Here is a 20,942-nt window from a genome sequence, read left to right as displayed (position 1 = left end):
GTGTTCAGGTCTTTTGAACATTTAAAACTTTTTCTGACTAGATACTGAGTTGGAAGTACTCAAGGAATATGGGAAGATGCAAGGTCCTTAATTTTCAGAGTGATTGTAGTTAGTATATCTGGGCAAAAATAGAGTCCTAGACAACTTTTTAAAAATATTAAACCTTTCATCAGACTTAGCACCTTAGACTTTATGCCTTATAAATCATTTGACACATGTCTTTAAATTTTGGGATATGAAAATCCCAGGAAAAAAGGTTACTATCACTTTTGAGTTATCATGTTACTTAATATGTACTGGATGAGCTTATTATTTCTGGAACTTAGAGTAGATGCTATTATCTAAATTAAATGTTCCATTTTAGGACAATTTGAGAATATTTTTGTAGTCAATCTGTCAATCACATAATTCCTTTGTACGGAGCTATTTTGATTTCTTGCAAATTCAAGTCAGTAACTTTATTTTGGTCTCTCAACCAGGTATATTTTTTTGAAATCAGTACATTTTTCAGTACCAGGTATCTATACTAAAAATTAAAACTTCATGCCTTGCTATACTTATAAATGGACCACTATTCCCATGTATGATGTTAAAACAAAACAAAACAAAACAAAACAAAACAAACAAAACAAAACAAAAAACAGTCTTTTAAGCTAAGATTTAATTTAGTTATTCAGGAAATAAAAGCTTATATCATTCATGTATTTTTAATAATGGTTTCCACTTTTTGAAACATACTGCCAAACTGAAAAGAACAAGGTGTTCTTTTTATACAAAATTTCCTTATATCAAAAGCATTTTGAATACATTTCACATTACATTAAAAAAATATTAGAAACACAGTAAATTCAACCTTTACATGTGCAGGGATGTCATTGAAATTAATTAGTCATAGCCATATATCTAGTGGCAGGCTAATATATTAAGCATAATGTTATGTACAATATTATGATCCTTAATTATACTTTGATATGGAAGATTTGAGATTATAGAGGAAAAACATGTCTTACAGCAGATATATGTAGAGATACATTTTATTTTCATTTCAAAAAATAGCAAATGTCTTAAGAACACAAACCGGAAAGTTATTAAAAGCTTCATAGCAAAATATTTAGCCAACTCTGTTACAATATATAGGCTTGAGGTTCTAACAGTTAACACTATGCCTCAATTCACTGAGCAAGTAATGCTCCTGATACATAAACATTAAGCAGTTGAAATCTGGAGCTGAGTATTTAAAAATAAAAAAGGATATAGAGAGTGTGTGTACATGTATTTTATCTTTGATCTTTCATAACTGAAGTACAACAGTTTAACAGGCTTGATTCTTTTTGGGAAAAGCCATTAAAAACAATTCCTGAGTGAATATATCTAAAATGACCACATACAACCAACTTCTTGTTAGGTGAGCCTTGCAACTAGAAGTGACATTCTCTAGCATGACTGTCATGGCAGGATCACGGCCTAAATACCTTAATGAAATACATGGAAACTTTCTGGTATGCACATTCAAATTCTCATTTTCTTTAACAATAGCCTACAATTGTCAACTGAGGAACTTACCCTGCTGAGAAAAATATTGTTTTAAATGTCACTTCTTTTTGCAAAATCTTCTAATGAAAATTACCCCAGCTAAGCCTCCAGTGAACCACCATCCCAATAATTATGTGAAATATATAAATTGAAATTTAGGCAAGGGGCTTTTGTAATATTTAGTATACATATTGAATTATATGCTTTGTATCAGTATCTTGACCATAGAAACCTAGTTATTTAGCTTCTTGCTATTGCAATGAGAGGCAATATATTCATTTTTCATTATTCTCTTCAGATTCATGTCATGATATCATTTTACTATATACCATGTTTCTAAAACCCTGTTAGCATTCATTATGTCCCTATGATTTTAATCAGTACACTTTGATTTCAAAACTGCTGCCAATCAAAATGCCTTAGAGAACTAACCCCAGAAGAATTTTCAGGTTTCTTACTTTATGTATGCTTTCCCGGAATTTTAGGATTAAATCATAATGGATGTAGAAATTTTATTGTACAAAGCATAGTTAATAATTCACAACACTAGTATTCAACTTGACCAATTACAATGAATTCACAAAAATGTTTTGATACCCACTCTTTTCTATCCACCCACCCCCATATCTAAACAAGATTCTCACAATGACAATGGCAAGATTGTAGTTACTGAGATGTATTATATGTGAAAGCCAACACCAAGGATAAATGCTTGAATTTGACAATTCCAGTATGTATTCTTCCTCACTTCCCATTCTAGACTGCAAAAACAATTTCTAGACTCTTGCAGTCATTAAATAAGTAGAACTTACAGGTAAATGGAGCTTTTAACTCTAATGCAGGGTTTTGGAGTCAAATTCATAGAAAGTAACATGCTCATATAGAACAGAAGGAATAATGACTTGGAAAAAAATGCAATAAGTCATACCAAAACTCTCTGAGCAATGATAATGTACTGTATTGCAGCTGTATGTTACTGTGACAACAAACTCTTGGACTTACAAAGACAAAGATCTCTGTTTACACAAGCCAATTTTAATATGCTGTTAATCATCTGGATAAAAATGGTCTTGTTCTAGTTTCACTGAGAAGGAAACACTTGTCAAAACGTTTTCTTAAAAAATACTGTTGAATATATTGTAAATTGCAATTTAAATATTAAAACCTTGTTTCTGAAGTTCCCCGCTTTAGGTTGTTACTCAAAAACTCATCATGTTCAAAACTCAAATTATTATGAGATCTCGATATCATAAGAAGCTTTTCTTTATTGGTAAAGTCTTTTTTGACTGCTGCTTGTGGCACAAGTAACCTGTCCATTGGGTCCTCTTTGTTTTCTAGTTTCATATATCCTTTACTGTTGCTCCGATCCAGTCTGGGCCAGCTTGGATGTTTCCTTTGTTCAGCTTGGACAGTGAGTGTAGATGGACCCCTGTCCAAATCCAGGGACTTTGAATGTGAAGACAGAAGATGCAAAGATGTGTTGGACCCAAACTGTTTCCTGGCAGCACCAGGGGATAAAAGCTTTCCTGTACTTGGTCCAAGGGTCATAGAAGATTTGAACTGATCATGTGGAGTGTCCACAAATGAATTATGCCGTGGTAGCATGGCCGCAGCTGGTTTGCAGGATTCCTTGGTGTCAGTTAATGGAATGGCCAGAGAGTCCATCGACAGATTTCTGGACCAACTCTTTGTGACCTCTGAGTCCTCAGTTATGTTGTCTATACTGGGCTCATCAATAACACAATTATTTAGTTTAATTACTGGCAGTGTGAAAGCACTAATAGAAGATGATACGATGGACTTTGTTTCACACTTTATAGAACTAGTGTTTTTGTCATCTGAAGCCTTGCTGGAATGAGGGTAAAGTCCAAAGACTGAACCAGATTGGTCAGTCATCAGAGGTGGTAGAAGGCTAGCAGTGGTCCTATCTTCATTTAGGGGAATCTCCTCTTCTTCAGCAGAACTATCCATTCTAAAATTACTCTTGAAGCCAGAGAAAGGTGCAACCGTGTTTGCAGCCAGCCGTGATGCACATGAACTCCCACTGTGCCCGAGTTCTCCTTCCCCCAACAAGCCAGCAAAGGCACCACTCAGCTGCTTTTGTTCCTTGATCCTCAGGGTGTGGATATCTATTACAGTGGAGTATATGTCTCTCATGTGTATGATTTTTGTTTCTTTGTCACGGTTTTCGTGTAGAATGGCATTTGCACAAATAAAAATGAAGATTCCAATGCCCATAGTAAAAGGGCCCAACATTTTCATCTTATCTGAGTGCACATGCTGTTCAAAGAAACGAAGTAAAATGCTTCCTTGGTTTCTTAGGACCTCAGTTTCATTTACTGGTAGTTTATCTTCAGATCCTAAAAGCTGTTCCTTTTGGGGCCAGTATCCAAGGATGGCCATTGCAATTCCCAAGAATGCGATAAGCACTCCCAAAACAAGGAAGAACCCCGATGGAGAATAGAGTCGGATTTTGCCCCTGACAATCACTACATCTGCCCTGGGCCGGCGTCTAACTGGCTTCTTCTCTTCAGAAGCTGGTGCTGTGGCAAGATTTACATGTTGCTGAGATCTGGCAGAGTCTTGCCTTTTCAAGGCAGCCAGTCCTGTTATGACTCCGCCGGTTGCTATCATAGTTCTATATTGTGCCCTGCGGGGGAAAAAAAGCAGAAATATTGATGCAAGTAAAGTTTGTGTGTGCAAATATAAATAGTGCTTTGTTAATATGTATATATTTCTTGATAATTAAAATATTCATCACTTTAAAAAAAGTTACTATATTTATTGCAGTTAGGGCATAATAAAGGTTTTAAGACTCAAATGGCATTTAAAAAGCATTTCCAAAAGACTTTTACCACTGTAAATATAGGTAATAAATCTTTCAGTAATGATACAGACTAGAAAACTAGTGCTCTGTGGTGACACATCAGGATTAAAAATGAGAATACTGAGAAGTCTTTATAAATGGTTTATGTCAGGACAGTCAGTAACAAGTTACAAGTTAAGAACCTTGTATGTGTTCTTGATCATTTTGCCATTATAGCTAGCTCTTTTAAAAACTTCTGTGACATACAATTAGTATGAATACAGATAATTCTACATACCCTCTTTAAGACATTTTGCCTTTTAGGTTTCAGCATATATCAATATATACTTATTCCATCATTTAAAGAAGCTTAAATGTCAAGCTTATGAATTCAAAGCTTCCTCATTTTGTTTTGTTTTGTTTTGTTTTGTTTTGTTTTGTTTTGTTTTATTTTATTTTATTTTATTTTATTTTATTTTATTTTATTTTATTTTATTTTTTAGTCTTTTCACACCTGGTTGTCTACTACATCAGAAACATGAACCAGCATAGGTTTAAAAAGAGAAACTCACATTTGGTAGGGCACTTTTTTTGAATAAAAGTAACAAATGAAACAACAAAGTTCAGGATTATTAAATATCATTTTATAAGGCATCTTATAACCAGACTCAAAAATAGTTTCTCAGATTAACTAGTGAATATTTGGATGAATACTAGAAAGTATTATGGTATACAATTAAGATACTGTGAAGCCAGGTATGAAAAAACATATATGTTCTTTTTGATGGCCTTGCTAAGTTCAAAGATACAGAAAGGCTGACAGTCTGTTGCAGAAAAAAAAAAAAAAAAAAACACTGTGTCAATCTGTGTCAATGCTAGGGATGGTTTAACAAGCAGACAAGGTAAAAGTTGGACTGTGTGTCAGAGGCAGAGAAGCAGAGGCAAAGCAAACCAGTGATTGCTTTCAATTTACAGGCAATAACTTTCATCAGATATCTTTAAATATTTGTTTTTTAAAAATCCCAACATCACCCATGCAAAAATCCCAATCACCCATGCAAAAAGATGAGAGCTCTTATAGTATGAGAATGACCATAAATTGAGGCACTATCATGAATTTCCAACAATGCAAGCAGGTGTCAAGTAAGCTCATTTCCAAGCAGAAATTGCTCCAACCCATGATTATGAAATTAATAGGGAGTTTGAGACAGGTAGAAGCACTAATCCAGAAAAAAAAATGTACCAGTGTTCATCATAATCTGTTCAGCAGTAATTCAGGTGACAGACAGAAGGAACAGCAAGCTGAATTCCTTCCATGTACCATTGTTAACAGAGAGAGTGCTTTCTCTCCTCCTGCAAGAAACCTTTTCTTTGTGAAGCGAAGACCTGAAAAAACAAGACCTAAGATGCAACATTTTCTTAATTTCTGAAAGCAAAGTTGATAGAATTCTTTAAAACAAAGAAACAAAACAAAACAAACAAACAAACAAACAAAAAATACAACTCAGAAAGTTCACTTCTAGTGATAGGTTTCATGTTGCTCAGCACTCTGGAAATTCTCACCCTTTGCAATTCACTTTCATTTTTATGCTATCTGGGCAATTTCAGCAGTTCGAGAACAATTAATTTCTTGAATGTTTCATGAAGAGCCAAATTTTTCTTTTAATGTAGCAATTTTAACACTATGCTCCCCTTCCCCCCAAGAAAGTTATTCGAGGTTGATTGTATATTAAAAACAAAACAAAACAAAACAAAATAACAGTGTCTCATATGCCTATATTTAAGGGTTTCTGCCAAAAGCAAAAGATCATTCTCTAAAACATTAAGACTCTCTAGGCAGAAATAAATTAAGAGAATTACAGCACATCTTTACTGAAATTAATAGGTCTTTTAGCTATTATCTAGTTTGCTCCCTTATTCTTTTCCACATCCTAGATCTTTGCAGGTTTAAGGAGTTTCCATATTTATGTGGCATTTTGCAGCACACATAAACCCACTCTCATCCATTATCAGGGCTGCCAAGGAACTGCATGGGTTTGTGCTAAACTGTGCATGTTGGTTGGGTTTGATATTTTGTGTTCTGTACTATGCTTATCACAGCTACCTGGATTGCACCAAAGGGTGAACCAAGTAAGCTCAGATCTGTTTGGTAAATATTTTAAGCATACCTCTAGCTTAAGGAACCTCTAGTTCCTCTCTAACTCTGAAAAGCAGATCAAAAAAAAAAAAAAAAAAAAAAATAAATAATATATATATATATATATATATATATATATATATATTTCATCCCGAGGTATTTTTCAAAAATTCTCATTTGCAAGTTTTACAAATATTGCAGGAAAACCACATCACAATTTCACTATTAAATGGTCTACAGTAACCTGAAGGACGGAGAAAAACTAAGATCTTCTATAATAAAAGGGAGAAAGAGATCTCCTAAGCCACCTGGCTGGCTTCCTCCCAGTACTTCAGGGGAACATTTTGTTCCTCTGTTCACTTTACCTGCATTAGAACTTGGATATAAGAGAGAGAAAGTCTGGCTGCAACAAGATGAAAAAGTATTTTATGTATAGAAGAAGTCTCTTTCCTATTTGTGAGTTCACATGGATATTACTAAATCTTTATTTAATTGAATAAAATCACAACCAGGTTCATAAATATAATTTGCAATCAGCCACGGTGTTCATAAGGCTTATATGCTACTTAATTTTAAGAGCTGAATCTCTTCTCCATTTAATAAAATTATTGGTATTAGCAGACCATTGGTATGAGATGATTTCATTTCATTCAGAACTTCTTTCAAAATCCTATTACAATGAAGTGTATTTTAAGATGGGAAACCTTTTTTTAAAAAAAAGTATTGTATTTAGAACACAGTCACATTGTAGATACAATGAATTATTTTACAAATCTGTTTACTTTCATTACAGAACAGCCACAATGAGTTCCAATGTCAAATGTTAATTCTTTTAGCTTAGTACAATGATTACATTTAGTTTTACTCAAAAGCTTGAATTCAAACTTCTGAACAAGCAAACTTTACAAGATTTTGACTAAGAAGTAAAGAATGGTTATGTTAGAAGTTTTGACAGAATTTTTCTGGTGGTGCTGTGAATGACACAGGCTTATTTTAAAATGTATCAAATAATGGTAAAATTGATGTAGAGTACAGAGAAAAAAAAAGAAAAAAAAAAAGAAAGAAAGGGATAGGCCTGTAAACCATTTCATAAACACAACCATTTTGCTGTTAAAAAAGCACCACAGATATCAAGCTGCTTTTGAAAAACAAACGTTGAGTGTTTTTTCAAGCACCTGCCTTCCTAACCTTGTAGCTGCTCTGTTTGTTTCATCTTCAGCAGGAACATCAGTACCAAAGGCCTAGACAGTTTACAACTTTAGTCTTGAAAGGAACAGTGGCCCAGATTTACCCTTACAGCTAGCATCACTTTGTACTGTGCTGTTGTTACTAAGAGGTCCTCGCACAACCCTGTCAGCCACTCCAAGATCACCCAAATCCGTCTTGGTATAGGTCCTGTAAAGTAGCTCCTCCTAAGGTTTGCAAACGTGATACAAGTTGGGTAATGAGATGAGAAGCATCAGTCTCAGATGTGGAGGATGCCTGCTTCTTATTTACATTACACTTGCTGCCCAGATCAAGGCTCCTAGAGAGGCTGAAAGGGATTCTTCTTTATCACCTTTCCATATGGGGAAAGGTTTCTCAGATGCTCAAGGAAAGGCTGTCATAAAGAAAATTATGAAAGAGGTAAAAACAGCTTTCCCAGAATAGTTGTAGGGAACCACTAGACTTGCAGCTGCTGAGCAAAGATTGAAGTATTCCCCTAACCAAGTCAGGAGGTCAAATAACTCAAATCAACAAAGAAACAGAGGCAGTAGATTCACTCTGTGATACAAAGGTAAGGCAGGGATAAATTATCATGGAGAAACTGTAGCACGGTTGGACAAGCGTCCTTCATTTCTATTCTGATTTGCACCAGTACATCAGGATTTCACTGATGATCAGACAGAAAAATGGTTTATTTATGCTGCTAGCATTACCCATATCTGAATTTGCCAGCCTGGAGAAGGGAGGGGAGGCCAGAGGTGACCTGGGGACTCATTAGAGTAACTTGCATCTCCAGACAACTGCAGAGCAACTTGAACAACCTAGAAATGTCCACAGAGAGGTATGACAGATAAGAGGGAGTCACTCTGAGTCCTTTTGAAGCTAGGAATGGCCTCCACAAGTAATACTTGGTTATCTTTTGGAAGCCAAGCAAATGACTAAATTGGTGGGATAGGATTTGGTGGGATTTGAGCCCAGTTGACTCACTGATTATTCCAGATGTAAGACATGTCTACTGCAAGAATGTATAATTTCTGTTTTAATTGCAACTGAGGCAATATTAGCTATTTACACAATGGCTCTGATACTCAGCAGTCTAGGAAAACCTAAAAGGTGTGTGTGGAAGAGCAAAAATACAATGGAAGGAACTGACTTTATTGCACATGCTAGTGGCTCCAACTAACTTTTCCTGGTTCCACAAACCACAAACTCCTTACTTTTCTCTTTAGCCTAAGAGGTCACCACCTTAATACCCTTCTTTACCCTCTGATGACTAGCATCACCATTAGTGTTACTGGTATCAACTAACTTTGTTTTTCAGAGATGGTCACATTATTAAACATGTAGTTAATCTCTCAGCAACCTTATTAACTCTCAGCCTGTAGTTAGCTTTGGAGCTTGGTATTTCTATTTCGGGTGCGTCGAGGTTTATCTATTTTTCAACAATTTTGGTACAATAACAGTTACTAATTCTACCTACAACAGAAGTCTTTTGAATAAATATATAGTCATTTGAATTATGCTGAGATTTTACATTTAATTTGAAAAGTATACCAGCACCAAAGATAAATAGTGCACAAAAGGATATTAGGATTATATTTCTTTCATATTATTTTTTTTATTCCAGATATATTTCAGTGTCCCTTATTATTTATGACCTTTGTAGTTTTCACAATTTTTTTTATTATTATTATAAAACTGGAACATTTACTGTTTGAAAGATTATTGAAACTTAATTTTTTTGAAATTATCAGAACTGTACATGCTATTTCCCTGTAGTTTAGGTTTATGTAAAACTTTCTGAAATGATCAGCTATTGTATTTCAGCAAAGAATTACACTTCATCACATTGAGAAGTGTGACAAAACATGACTTCAAATACTATAGCATTTCCTATCTTGCTATTTCAGCTGATTAGTAACTTTACTTCATGTTAGTACTTGATTTATTACCACTTAAGTGACTCAATCTCAAATTTTAACAAGAGCACAAAATTTAATATCAAGGAAAGTGTCCTTTACCTTTGATAAACCTGAAATCCTAGCAATGAAAGAGGTATATGAGAGACCGTTTACCCAGAAATTCTCATAATCAAGAAAGCAAATGATAAAGTAATAAGAGAACTGGTAACACAACTAGGTAAACAAACCAGTATTAAGCTGAAATTAACAGAATACATCTAAACTTTGTTCCTGATGTATAATATATCAATGTGTTATCTATGCGTAGAGGTTGTCAATTGATACAATCAGTTCTATTCCAAAGGTAAAAATATAATGCTCTGTTAAAACAATCTTATAGGCCAAAAGGATTAATATTTCTGGTAGAGATAATACAGCAATGGCCAAAGAAAGGTTAGTTCCACGAGAAACAGAAAAATCATCCAAAATTACATTTTTATTTCGTTGCTTAATGAGCAATCCCTTCCAACTGCATAACACACCAGCGGGACTACCCTATGATGCATCTCTCTCCTAATATCCAGTCCTTAAAAAGTATTAAAAAAGAAAAGCAAGAAAGCAAAAGACCTCTTTTGTATTGATGATTATGGGGTATTTTAAATGTATTTTAATTGACAATAGGTGAGATGAAAGCATGTGAAATGTGGTATTAAAAATCTTCATAACCTCAGCTGGGATTTTAAAGTCATGCAAGCAAAAGCCAAGGATAGAAAATTGCATGCCTATTTAAAACATTAAAGCTTTGAAATTTCCAGCTGAAACAAACCCTTTGGGTTCAAATTCCCTTTAATGTTGCCTCTTTTAGTCTGTAAACGGATAAGCTTAGGGACTAATCATGTCCTTTTAACCTCCTGGTTGCCAGTCAGATTATGGAAACAGGCCAAATCATGCAAGCAGTTTCACAGCATAAAAAGGAAAAGGCAGGCTGCATGTGGGTCAGGCAATGCAAGAACTCCAGGCTGCCTACGATACAGCAGTAAAGAGAAGGTCCAAAGCAGAGATTAAAAGCTTAGGCTTCCTGGACATTGGTAGCCCTGTATCAAATGGTCTGTATTTGGTTTACAAGAGTACTATTTCAAACAGTAAAATCTTTTCACTTGTAAGTGGAAAACAAAAGCTTGATATTAAGGATATATCAAAATCTGTGGGGAAATTCAAGGTTTGGCTGTGATCCATTCATTCAAAATATCTAGATCTGGCAGCAGTTTTCAAATCTGCATTGTACTAACGCAAGCAAGGCTAAAGGTCTCCATCAGTTACCTCTAAAGAATCTATGAAAGACAGGTAGGAATGGCAAATGTGAACATTATTAATACACATTTCTTTATGAAACTATAATATTTACTGCTTTAAGGAAGGAATCCAGGGGGCTCACAAACTGTGAAGGACAGAAAACCACTCATCTAGATGTGGTGATCTAGATCCACTAATGTGGATCTAGAGTATGGACACTTTGGGAAGAAAAGGAGGTCATTGTTCTACTATTAAAAGTTGGATACTCAAACATACGCTAAGAAGGGGAAAATATTTTTTTAAAAAACAAACCCAAGCTCTTAGGAGAGTTATGTAAGTCAACAGATCTCATTTTATATGTATTTCTATAACTATACTCAGTCACACTGAGCCCATGCAAAGTATCTTAACATTGTATAAAGGGGCACAGTTCCCTTTTATCAAAATGATTTTGATGCAGCTTTCAGAAGTGGCAAGTAGCTGTTGAAGCTCCCTTCTCTTACTATCAGTAGAAAAACCCAGATGGCAAAACCAGTATCTTGTGGTTATTTGCATATATTTGCCATAGTGCTGAACCACACAGAATCACAGAATGACTGAGGCTGGAGACCTCTAGAGGTCATCCGGTCCTAACCCATGCTCATGCAGGGACACCCAGAGCAGGGTGCGCAGAACCATGTCCAGGCAGCTTTTGGAGATCTCCTAAGAGAAGACTCCACAGCCTCTCTGGGCAGCCTGTGCCAGTGCTCCATCAGGAATTGCTTCCTGATGTTCATACAGAACATCATGTGTTCCACTTTGTGACCATGGCCTCTTGTCCTGCCACTGGGCACCACTGAAAAGACCTGGCTCTGTCTTCCTTGCACCTCCCTTCAGGTATTTATACACATTGATAAGATACCCCTGAGCCTCCTCTTCTCCAGGTTGAACAATCCCAGCTCTCTCGGCCTTCCTCACAGGAGTGGTGCTCATCACCTGTGTTCATCATCTGAGGTGTTCATCATCCTTGTGACCCTACATTGGACTCTTTCCAGTATGTTCATGTCTCATATCCACATTGAATAATACATCATAACTCCATTTAGACTCACATTTGCCCTATTTCATTAGAAAGCCTGAGCCATGTCATTCTCTATCATGACTTTTATAACTGTTCTTATGTTAAAGCAGGACTCTCACAGCTGGGAAAATTTCAAATACAGCTGTGAGTAGCTCCGCTTACTAACAGTCTGCATAATGATACTGTGGAGAGGTTATGAAATTACCCAATTTACAAAACTATAAGAAAAAATAATAATAATTAAAAAAAAAATCCTTTACTGTTATTTGGGGAAAAACTAAGGGAAAAAAAAATCAGTCTTATAAAGTTACACATTGTTACTGTTAAGTGAACCTCTCAACAGGACAAGGAATAGAACTTGGTTACACAGATACAACTGTGAACAACAACCAGACTTTCACAGCTACTCGGTTTGTGTGCACGGTAATGCAAGCCTCTCCTTCCTTTAGAAAGCACATGGAAGGGAGCTTGCAGAATGCTTTTTTGTTTTTCAAAATAAATTTTGGAATATAATTGCCTAAGACTCAGCAGGTCAGAACCATGGTTCATATATATCAGTGTGGCAATAGTTTGATTAAATGATCAGACAATTCAGTCTGAGTGGAGCTCAGGAGGTCTCTCATACAACCTCCTGCCCACAGCAGGGCTACCTGCATGGTCAAACCTGGTTGCTTAGGTCTGTGCCTACTCAGGTGTGGAAAAGCCACAAACACAGGGATAGCACAGCCTCCCTGGGCAGCCTGCACCACTGCCGCTGTGTCACCATGTCAACCCGTCTTCTCCTCTCGATGCAACTTAAATCTACTGTCTCATCTGCTAACACCATGTAGCACTGTGGAAAAGCCTAGCTCTTTCTTCTTGTTTACCCCCCTGTAGGTACTAGAGGGCTCCTGTGAGATCCTCCCAAAGTCATCCCTTCTCCAGGGCTGAACCAGCCCTGATTCCTCAGTCTGTTCTCAGGGCAAGAGCTTCGGTACCTGACCAACTGTGGGCCCACCCAGTGAACTTGCTTCAGTCTGTGAATATCTTTTCAAATGTTATTGGTGTGAAATTCCTTTTTTTTTAAATCACTTGGGATTTTATTTGGCTTTAAACTTGACTTGAAATTGTCAACCAAAAGCTAAATGTGTAATTTGAACTAAAAATTACAAACTCAGAAGTATTGATAAACATAATCATAAGCTAAGTGAGAATGCCTGTTACCCAGATTTGGGGAATGCTGTGACTTTGTTCTGTAAATTACACAAAACAAAAATCCCTTTTGAATGCATCACCACTTACAGTATATGCCATATACACTAATTATTTCACCTAGTATGCCAAGGTCAAAAGCATGGTAAACAGGTAGCAATACTGCACAAAGATGAATGCCCAAACTGCTTGCCTTCTTTGCTCCAGGCTGAACTTTTCAGTAGGTCAGATATTATAATACTGTGCAAAATCAGCAACATCCAATACCAGCAGCATTGCACAGAGCTCGTTAGCCACTCACAAAAGCACAGAGCACACATCAAAGAGAGAAGGAAGCAACCTGAGTTCTATATTTTGCTTTCAAGACACTGCTTTATGATTGGCCTAGATTTGGTCTACAAGCTTTTGCCTGGCCCAGTTGCACTCTTTTAAACTTGCTCCTTCCTCAGTTACATCTATGGTGCAGTAAATCAGGTTGAGTCTACAGAAGTTCAGAAATTTTACCAATGTAGAACACATGACATGAGGTTGGCACCTGGTCTCCTATGTCTAGAACAGCTTCTCAGTCTTCGTACTTGAACCACATGTTCTCTTCATGGCCACAGAACACCTGTCTTATGCATTATCAGCCTGAACCATCATCACATGTGATGTCCAGAATGTCCAGCCATTCTGCTCTGTGTAGCTGTACCAGCTTAGCCCAGGTGATTGACTAGAGAAACACAGGAGCTCTGATCCTGGATGTGTTTGTTTGTGGAATGCCTACTGTAATCTCTGTATTTGCCACATTTAGTTATCAATAACTTGAGAAGAGTAACTTGTTTTCAGAAGGGTGCATTGGTTACTTCTTCACATAAACATGGAATTTTTCATTTCTTATGCACAAATATGTCATGTCCTGTGTGGTGGTTTTACCCTGCTGGGCAGCTGAACTCCACCACAACCATTCTCTCACTTCCCCTTCTCAAAGAAAAGGGGGAGAAAATACAATGGAAAGGGCTCAAGGGTTGAGATAAGGACAGGGAGATCACTCAGCAACCATTACTATGAGCAAAACAAACTCAGCATAGGGAGATTAATATAATTTATTGCCTATAACTAGTGGACTAAAACAGTGAGAAACTAAAAACACCTTACATCCACCTTCTTCTACCTCCTCCCCACTAGTGGCACAAGGGAAAGGGGGAATGGGGACTGCGGTCAGTCCCTAACGCTTTGTCCCCACCGCCCCTTCATGGTCACTCCCTGCCCCTGCTCCACGTGGGGTCCCTCCCAGGGGATGCCGTTCTTCCCAGCAAAGCCTGAGGGGGCTGCCCACAGGCAGAAGTTCTTCAAGCACTGCTCCCACATGGCTCCATACCACGGGGTCCATCCGTTCCCCAGGAGCAAACTGCTCCAGCAGGGGTCCCCCACGGGTGGGCAGCAGCTCCCCCCAGACCCTCTGCTCCTGCGTGGGCTCCTCTCCCCAGGCTGCAGCTCCGGCCCGGGGCCTGCTCCTGCGGGGGCTCTCCATGGGCTGCAGCCTCCTCCAGGCCACATCCACCTGCTCCGCCGGGGGCTCCTCCACAGGCTGCAGTGTGGAGATCTGCTCCATGTGGGACCCATGGGCTGCAGGGGGACAGCCTGCTCCACCAGGGGCCTCTCCACAGGCCTCAGAGGAACTGCTGCTGCTTGCCTGGAGCACCTCCTAACCTCCTTCTGCACTGGCCTTGGGGTCTACAGGGCTGGTTCTCACTTATCTCTCCCGGCTGCTGCTGCACAAGAAGTTTTTTTGTTTTGTTTTGTTTTTTACCTTTTTAAAATCTACTCTCCCAAAGGCCCAACCAACATCACCCACTGGCTCAGCTCTGGCCAGCTATGGGTCCCTTGTGGAGCGAGCTGGAGCTGGCTCTTATCTACATGGGCAGCTGCTGGGCTCTGCTCAGATGCAGCCCTCCTGCTACCAAAATCTTGCCAAATAAACCCAATACATCCTATTCCAAAATACATCACAGAACTATAGCAAAAAGCAAGACGGAGCTAAAAAAATGTCTGGGGAAACAAAAATGCTTTGCAAGAGTAGTCAGACATTGGAACAGATTGTCCATGGAAGTGGTGGCATCACTGTCCCTGAAGGTGTTCAAGGAAAGGTTGGACCTGATGCTTAGGGACATGGTTTAGTGGGTGATATTGGTAGTAGGGTGGTGGTTGGACCAGAAGATCTTTGAAGGCCTTTTCAAACCTTAGTGATTCTATGATTCTAAGACTTGAGGAAAGGCTGCTTAAAAGGGGATTTAGTAAAAAAGTTCTTCTTTATTGACTAATAAAATTTTCTTCCTAAAAGAAATACATTGAATATGCAGACAGAAAAAGAAATCTGGATATCTTAGACTTTACTTTTGCTTATATTTGCTTGCCTTCTCCAGTTTGTTTACATTTTTCTACTAAAAAAAAGAGCAAGAATGTTTTGGTTGGTTTTAGCCTCAAATGAGTGAGTTAGTAATTGTCTTTTATAACTAAAGTGACAAAATATGTTTCTAAGCTATTTTAGAACTTTGAGTAAACCCATTTCCTAGGGAAAATCAGTACTACAACTGGAAGCAGACATTGGCTATTTAGTCAGATATTCATAATTATTTTTTACACATTTGTCCATTCACATTATTAGCTTTCCTATTCAGGAATCAGAAAAGATCCTACATTAGCTATTCCTATAGGTGAAATAATTACTTTATTAAAAAAAAAAAAAAAATGTTATGCATTTTCTTTCATAAAGAATTTTCTTATTATTAAAAAAAAATAATTTTAGGAGCACAATCTAATTTAAAATGTATAAAACAAGCATGTGGGTCTGTATGCATTTATTACAGTTTGCCTTTTTTCATTTTATCTCTCAGATGTTTCAAAGAATATGAAGGAGCATCTTTTAGAAGAAAGTGAAAACTATGAGGTAATACTAGAACAACCCTTGTGCATTCCAAATGCACAGAACTAATGGGAATTTGGAACCAAGATCACACAATGCAGATTAAAGTATTGACCAGATATAAATCATGAGTCATTAAATAAATATTATAAAGGTCTCTAGTTGTTTCTGAGTGTGTAAAAGCAAAATAAAAGCTTTGTTTTCAGTCACCTATTGCAAAGGAAAGGTATGACTAAACACTCTGGGGCTCGGTGTGCCAAAAGATGGATAAACTCAGTTTCCTAATTTAAAAAAAAAAAAAAAAAAAAAAAAAAAACAAGATCAAAGATGTTAAATACCTTGATGTACAATCACTAAGCCATTCTGGTTCTTCAGTCCTTGAGCACAAAATTTCAAATTACTTATGAATAAAACAGTGGTAGACACTTAGTGTGGAGGTATATAAGCACAAACAATGTTGGAATCCTTTGGCAATCATTTACACTCGTATCATCTAGCTTAACCAGCAATCTGTTACTTGATTTAGTCAGAGGCAAAATCTCCAGCCTAGACACACACTTAATGTAGGCAGTGACCAGCTGTCATGAAACCAAACAAATGTCCTTATCTGCACTACATGCTCAGTTAATCATGTTAATTAGCATGTTCTAACAGCTGTAATTTCCCACTGTATACAAATCCAATGATTGTAGGATCAAATACTAACAGGAACAAGATGATGGAGGTATTTAAAAGAAGGTTTAAATCATATATGTATTAGATATGTGTTAAAATCTATTTGTTCCATAACTATGGTGTCTCAGCAAAACTTTCCCTCTCACCAAGACAATACGTCTCGGCCTGTAAAACATACAGGCTCAAAACTGCAGGAGTTATCATTCTCTGTTTACCATCAAAGACCTAGAAGCAATTTTTCAAATGCATTTAAATAATGCAAGAGCCTAACTCTGAAGTTCTTAAATACCTACACTGTGTAGTCATATTTTGAAAATCTCAGTGCATACAAGAGATACAAAAAAAAAAAAAAAAAAAGATGTAGTTCCTGACTTTGCAGAATTTAAGTACCCGGGGCAAAAGGTGACTGTGAAAGCCACAAACTAGCCACCAATAAATAAATAAATAAATAAAAAGCCTGCTACCTGACAATCACCACGGCAGCATAATTTGAAATTAGTGGCTGAGGCACCAGCATGGGAAATGGGACCTGGGTTCCCAGCCCCTCCACCACCAGGACACTTTTTAGTCATGTCATTACGTATTAGTCCACATTATTAGAAAAGTACACATAGGGGGTATTCAGAACAAGAACTGGAATTTGTTCTTCCTGAGTGTTGCAGCCACATGACAAGAGCATTTATGTGGCCAACAAGAACAGCTGCTTCAGCACAGCTGTGGCTCTATGCTCATCTTGTCTGTCACTTGCCTTTGGAAATCTCCTTTGACACCTATGTTCTAAGCAACACTGGAAAATAGAATGGGTCTCTGTTAGGATTTATTTTTTTCCAACAAAGACCTTTGTGCAAGGTTTCTTACCCTACCAAGAAGCAAGAGAAATTAGCAACAATACAAATATATAATATAAATAAAGCACTATTTCATTGAGAAAGCGAAGCAAAAATACTTTTGATGTACCATATAATGAAACTTTTTTTTTTCCTATTAATGGATGCCTCAGAAATAATTACGTAATTCACAGTAAAACTTCACCATGTCTTCTGCTGAACATTCGAACACTGGTGCCCTAGTCAGACATCTGCCTGGAGACTTCATTAGAACCTGTAAGCACTCACACCACTCCACAATTTGCTGACCCATAATCTCAAGTTAGTAAGTACACATAAGAGCAGCAGTTTCAAGATGCGGGCACAAACAAATTAACCTACATGCTCATTTCTATCAAAAAACTTTCCTTCGTGACCCTTAAATGGTCCATCTCCACTTTATTCTGTTTGCCTAAGTTTCAAATATTACACAGCTTTTACATGGCATCAAGGTCACTCAAATACAGAAGAGTTGCCATGACTTCATTTTGCATCCATGAATCAGAATATGCCTATCCTGCTGTTTTGCAGAAAAACAGCTCCATCCAGTTATTCCAGTTAAGTCCATGACATATTGAGTCCAAAATAGAGACTCTGTGGAACAGTAGGCTGCTAGGCCTGAGAAAAATGAGAATATTCCTACTAAATGAGGAATGATAAATGGTGTTGCTAGCTACAACATGGTGCCCCACTTAAAGACTACTTAAAGACTACTTAAAGAATGGATATGTTGCCAATAGCATAATAGTGTGTTGTTCAGCTTTGATACCTTCCATTCTAAATGTATGTCTATACATTTGTGTTTTAACACACTTGAGCTACCCTATGTAATTTAAAACAAGATCTCAGTCGACCCATGCAATCGGGACAGATGTCAAAACCACCTGATGCTTGGTAACATTTTAATTTTATAAGGAGATGTCAACTATTATTAGCATGTATTATAGGCTGCAATTTATTCACAAATGACTTACACCAATTATTTTTTTAGCTCATTGATGTTCTCACGTTGCTATTGTTACATCACTTTATGCTTTTAATATTTTACTTACTTTTCCTTAGCCTGGGTCTGGTCACAGTCAATTACAAAGATAAAGGTGAGTTTGTTTTAATGGAAATCCTCCTGACTTAAACAAAGCCAGCATAAGTTTCAGAATCAAGCACTTTAAATATAAGTAAGGCAAGTTTAAACTAAACTGAATGCATGACTGAAATTGATGTACCTTGTTAAAAACTGTTGGTAGATATGTGATGCAAATACAAGTAGCATAAACAATCAAGAGAAGATTTTAATATGGAGTTCAAAGTCAAGAAAAGAGAAAATACAGAGCCATTTTTTTCCAGTTTCTGTAAAATTTATATTTATGTCTTATTGCTTTAGGGTCTTCTCAGCCCATCACAGATCATTTGTAGCTATCAGTCAGTCTGGCATGTCTAAAGCTTTAGCCCAATTTCTCCATGTATTGCTGAGGAGAAAAGAAAGTAAAGGTCACTAAATCTCTCTCAGCAGACTACCAAATACTAACAGATACAGTGTGGGTAACATTTTTTTTCTTGTAAGAAACTACTGCAAAATTATCAGCTATGCGTGAGAAAAGCAGGATGAAGAAACAGGGAGAGGAAGATAAATTTAAAATGCAATTACAGGTTGAGCAGCAGGAAGCTGCCAGTAGTCCACCATAAAATTTTCAGTTTAGAGTTTAGGGGAAAGAGTGAAATACAATACCATCAGTTAATTATTTTTTCAGCAAAAGGCTAGCAACATGTTACTAAATTACTTGAAATAGATTTACTTAGATAGCTAAAGCAACAAGCAAAACCAAAAAACAAACACAAAAAAAAACATTATCTGAGCATGACTGAAGGTATCCACTAAAATGTATAAAAATATATAGAAGAATTGCCTAGAGATACAGTACTATTTAAGAAATATTTATTTATGACTTCACTTGTCTCACAGTTGAGTTTAAAGGTCACTGTTCAATGCATGTCCCACCCAATGGAAAGACAGAACCTACACCAATGTAAGCATACAACAAAAGACAATAGATAAATACAGCAGACTTTACAAAACAGTTGAGACTATCAAGATTAGTGCAGTTAACAACCAGAGCATGCCAGGAGCATAACTATTCTATAGTTTTATGAGATACTGCCCTAACACAGGTCACTTCTGAATACAGAAAGTTAGATTTTACATTTCCTTGTGGAAGCCTTGAGGGGTTTGATTCTGCAGAAAAGATGCTTCATAGAAAACCCCAGGTAAAGTAAATGGGTTAGGTAGCTGGATTAGTATATAAATACATGCATTCAAGTTCATCATGGGACTAAAATGTGAAGAAAGTAATTACTGCTTGTTCAAGGCAAAGAAAGTACTGCAGCAGAACCAATCAGCAATGCCACAGTAAGTCAGATATATGAGCAAGTAAAAGGACAAATGTTATTTTTTCTAAAAATGTGCCCAAGAATTAGCAGAGCAAATATTAGAAGGAAAAATTTCTGTGCAACATGAGCTGAGCTTGACATTTGAAATAGCGGCTGATAGAGCTGCAAACATTAAGGACCACCCAGAGTGAATAAAGAGGCAGAGGGGCATGCAAAGAGATGAACCAGATCGTGCAACTATGTGCAAATAGCCTGGAATGACAGAGATAGAATATGATTTAACCAACACAAATGCCAGAAAATGAAGATAACAAATGAGAACGTTCTAGGAAGCAAGGAAAAATCAAATCAACAAAATGACCTACACAAATGATGAAAAAACATGACAGATGAGAATGAGAGAAAAAAGGAGGGTAGAAGAAGCATCTCATGAGAGCTGTCTGATTTTAAGAAATGTGTAAGGTCTGTGGGAGTTAACTAGTGAGATACACATGCAGCTGCTGGCAGATTTGAAGTTGATCACATCCTCCTGTTTCAGCTGGAGGACAAGATTTTACAGAGCACAAAGCTTCTTTCCCTTTCACATCACATTGTTGTTGTTCCTCTACTGAAAGGATCAACCTTCATCTGCCCAGAGGCTGAAATAACCACTTCACAGGCACTTCTTTCAGGCTTCTCATTTATTCTTCAGTTTACATTATCCTAGAGCATCACTAAGACACCAACCAAGAAAAACAATATAGAGCTGGCTAAAGTCCTCACAGAAGTCATGGACTGCTCTGTGCTGATTCAATATCACCAACTAGTCTAGTCACCATAATTGAAAGAAGTCCTCTGAAGGGTTCCTAAGTATCTAACAGTTATGTAAGCTGGCTCCCTTGGGAGCCAGCCTGCCTGCATTACCCTGGTACAAGTGTGTGGATTCTTATGCTATCTTGACATCCTAGAGTGTAGGTATGTGAGGCACATCCAAACCGAGAGTGT

General features: G+C 37.1%; 1 protein-coding gene across 2 annotated transcripts in view; it reads right to left on the bottom strand.

Moving 5' to 3' along the window:
- Nucleotides 1–643: 643 nt before the first annotated feature.
- TMEM200A (transmembrane protein 200A) overlaps nucleotides 644–20,942 on the bottom strand; it is a 60,839-nt gene continuing 40,540 nt past the window's right edge. The window contains exons 1-2 of one of the 2 annotated variants that reach the window (XM_032185310.1): nucleotides 5,583–5,672; nucleotides 644–4,183 (exon numbers count right to left, since the gene is read on the bottom strand). In XM_032185310.1, coding sequence (XP_032041201.1) covers nucleotides 2,692–4,167 — 1,476 coding nt within the window. In that variant the 5' untranslated portion in view covers nucleotides 4,168–4,183; nucleotides 5,583–5,672 and the 3' untranslated portion in view covers nucleotides 644–2,691. Of the gene's footprint in view, nucleotides 4,184–5,582; nucleotides 5,673–20,942 lie in introns of those variants that run through there. The other variant, XM_032185309.1, reaches the window with a different exon arrangement.

This window comes from Aythya fuligula, chromosome 3, assembly GCF_009819795.1.
Source record: "Aythya fuligula isolate bAytFul2 chromosome 3, bAytFul2.pri, whole genome shotgun sequence".
In the NCBI taxonomy this organism is placed as follows: domain Eukaryota; kingdom Metazoa; phylum Chordata; class Aves; order Anseriformes; family Anatidae; genus Aythya; species Aythya fuligula.
Note: the sequence above shows the minus strand (reverse complement) of the source record. Positions and strands in the feature narration are given on the sequence as shown.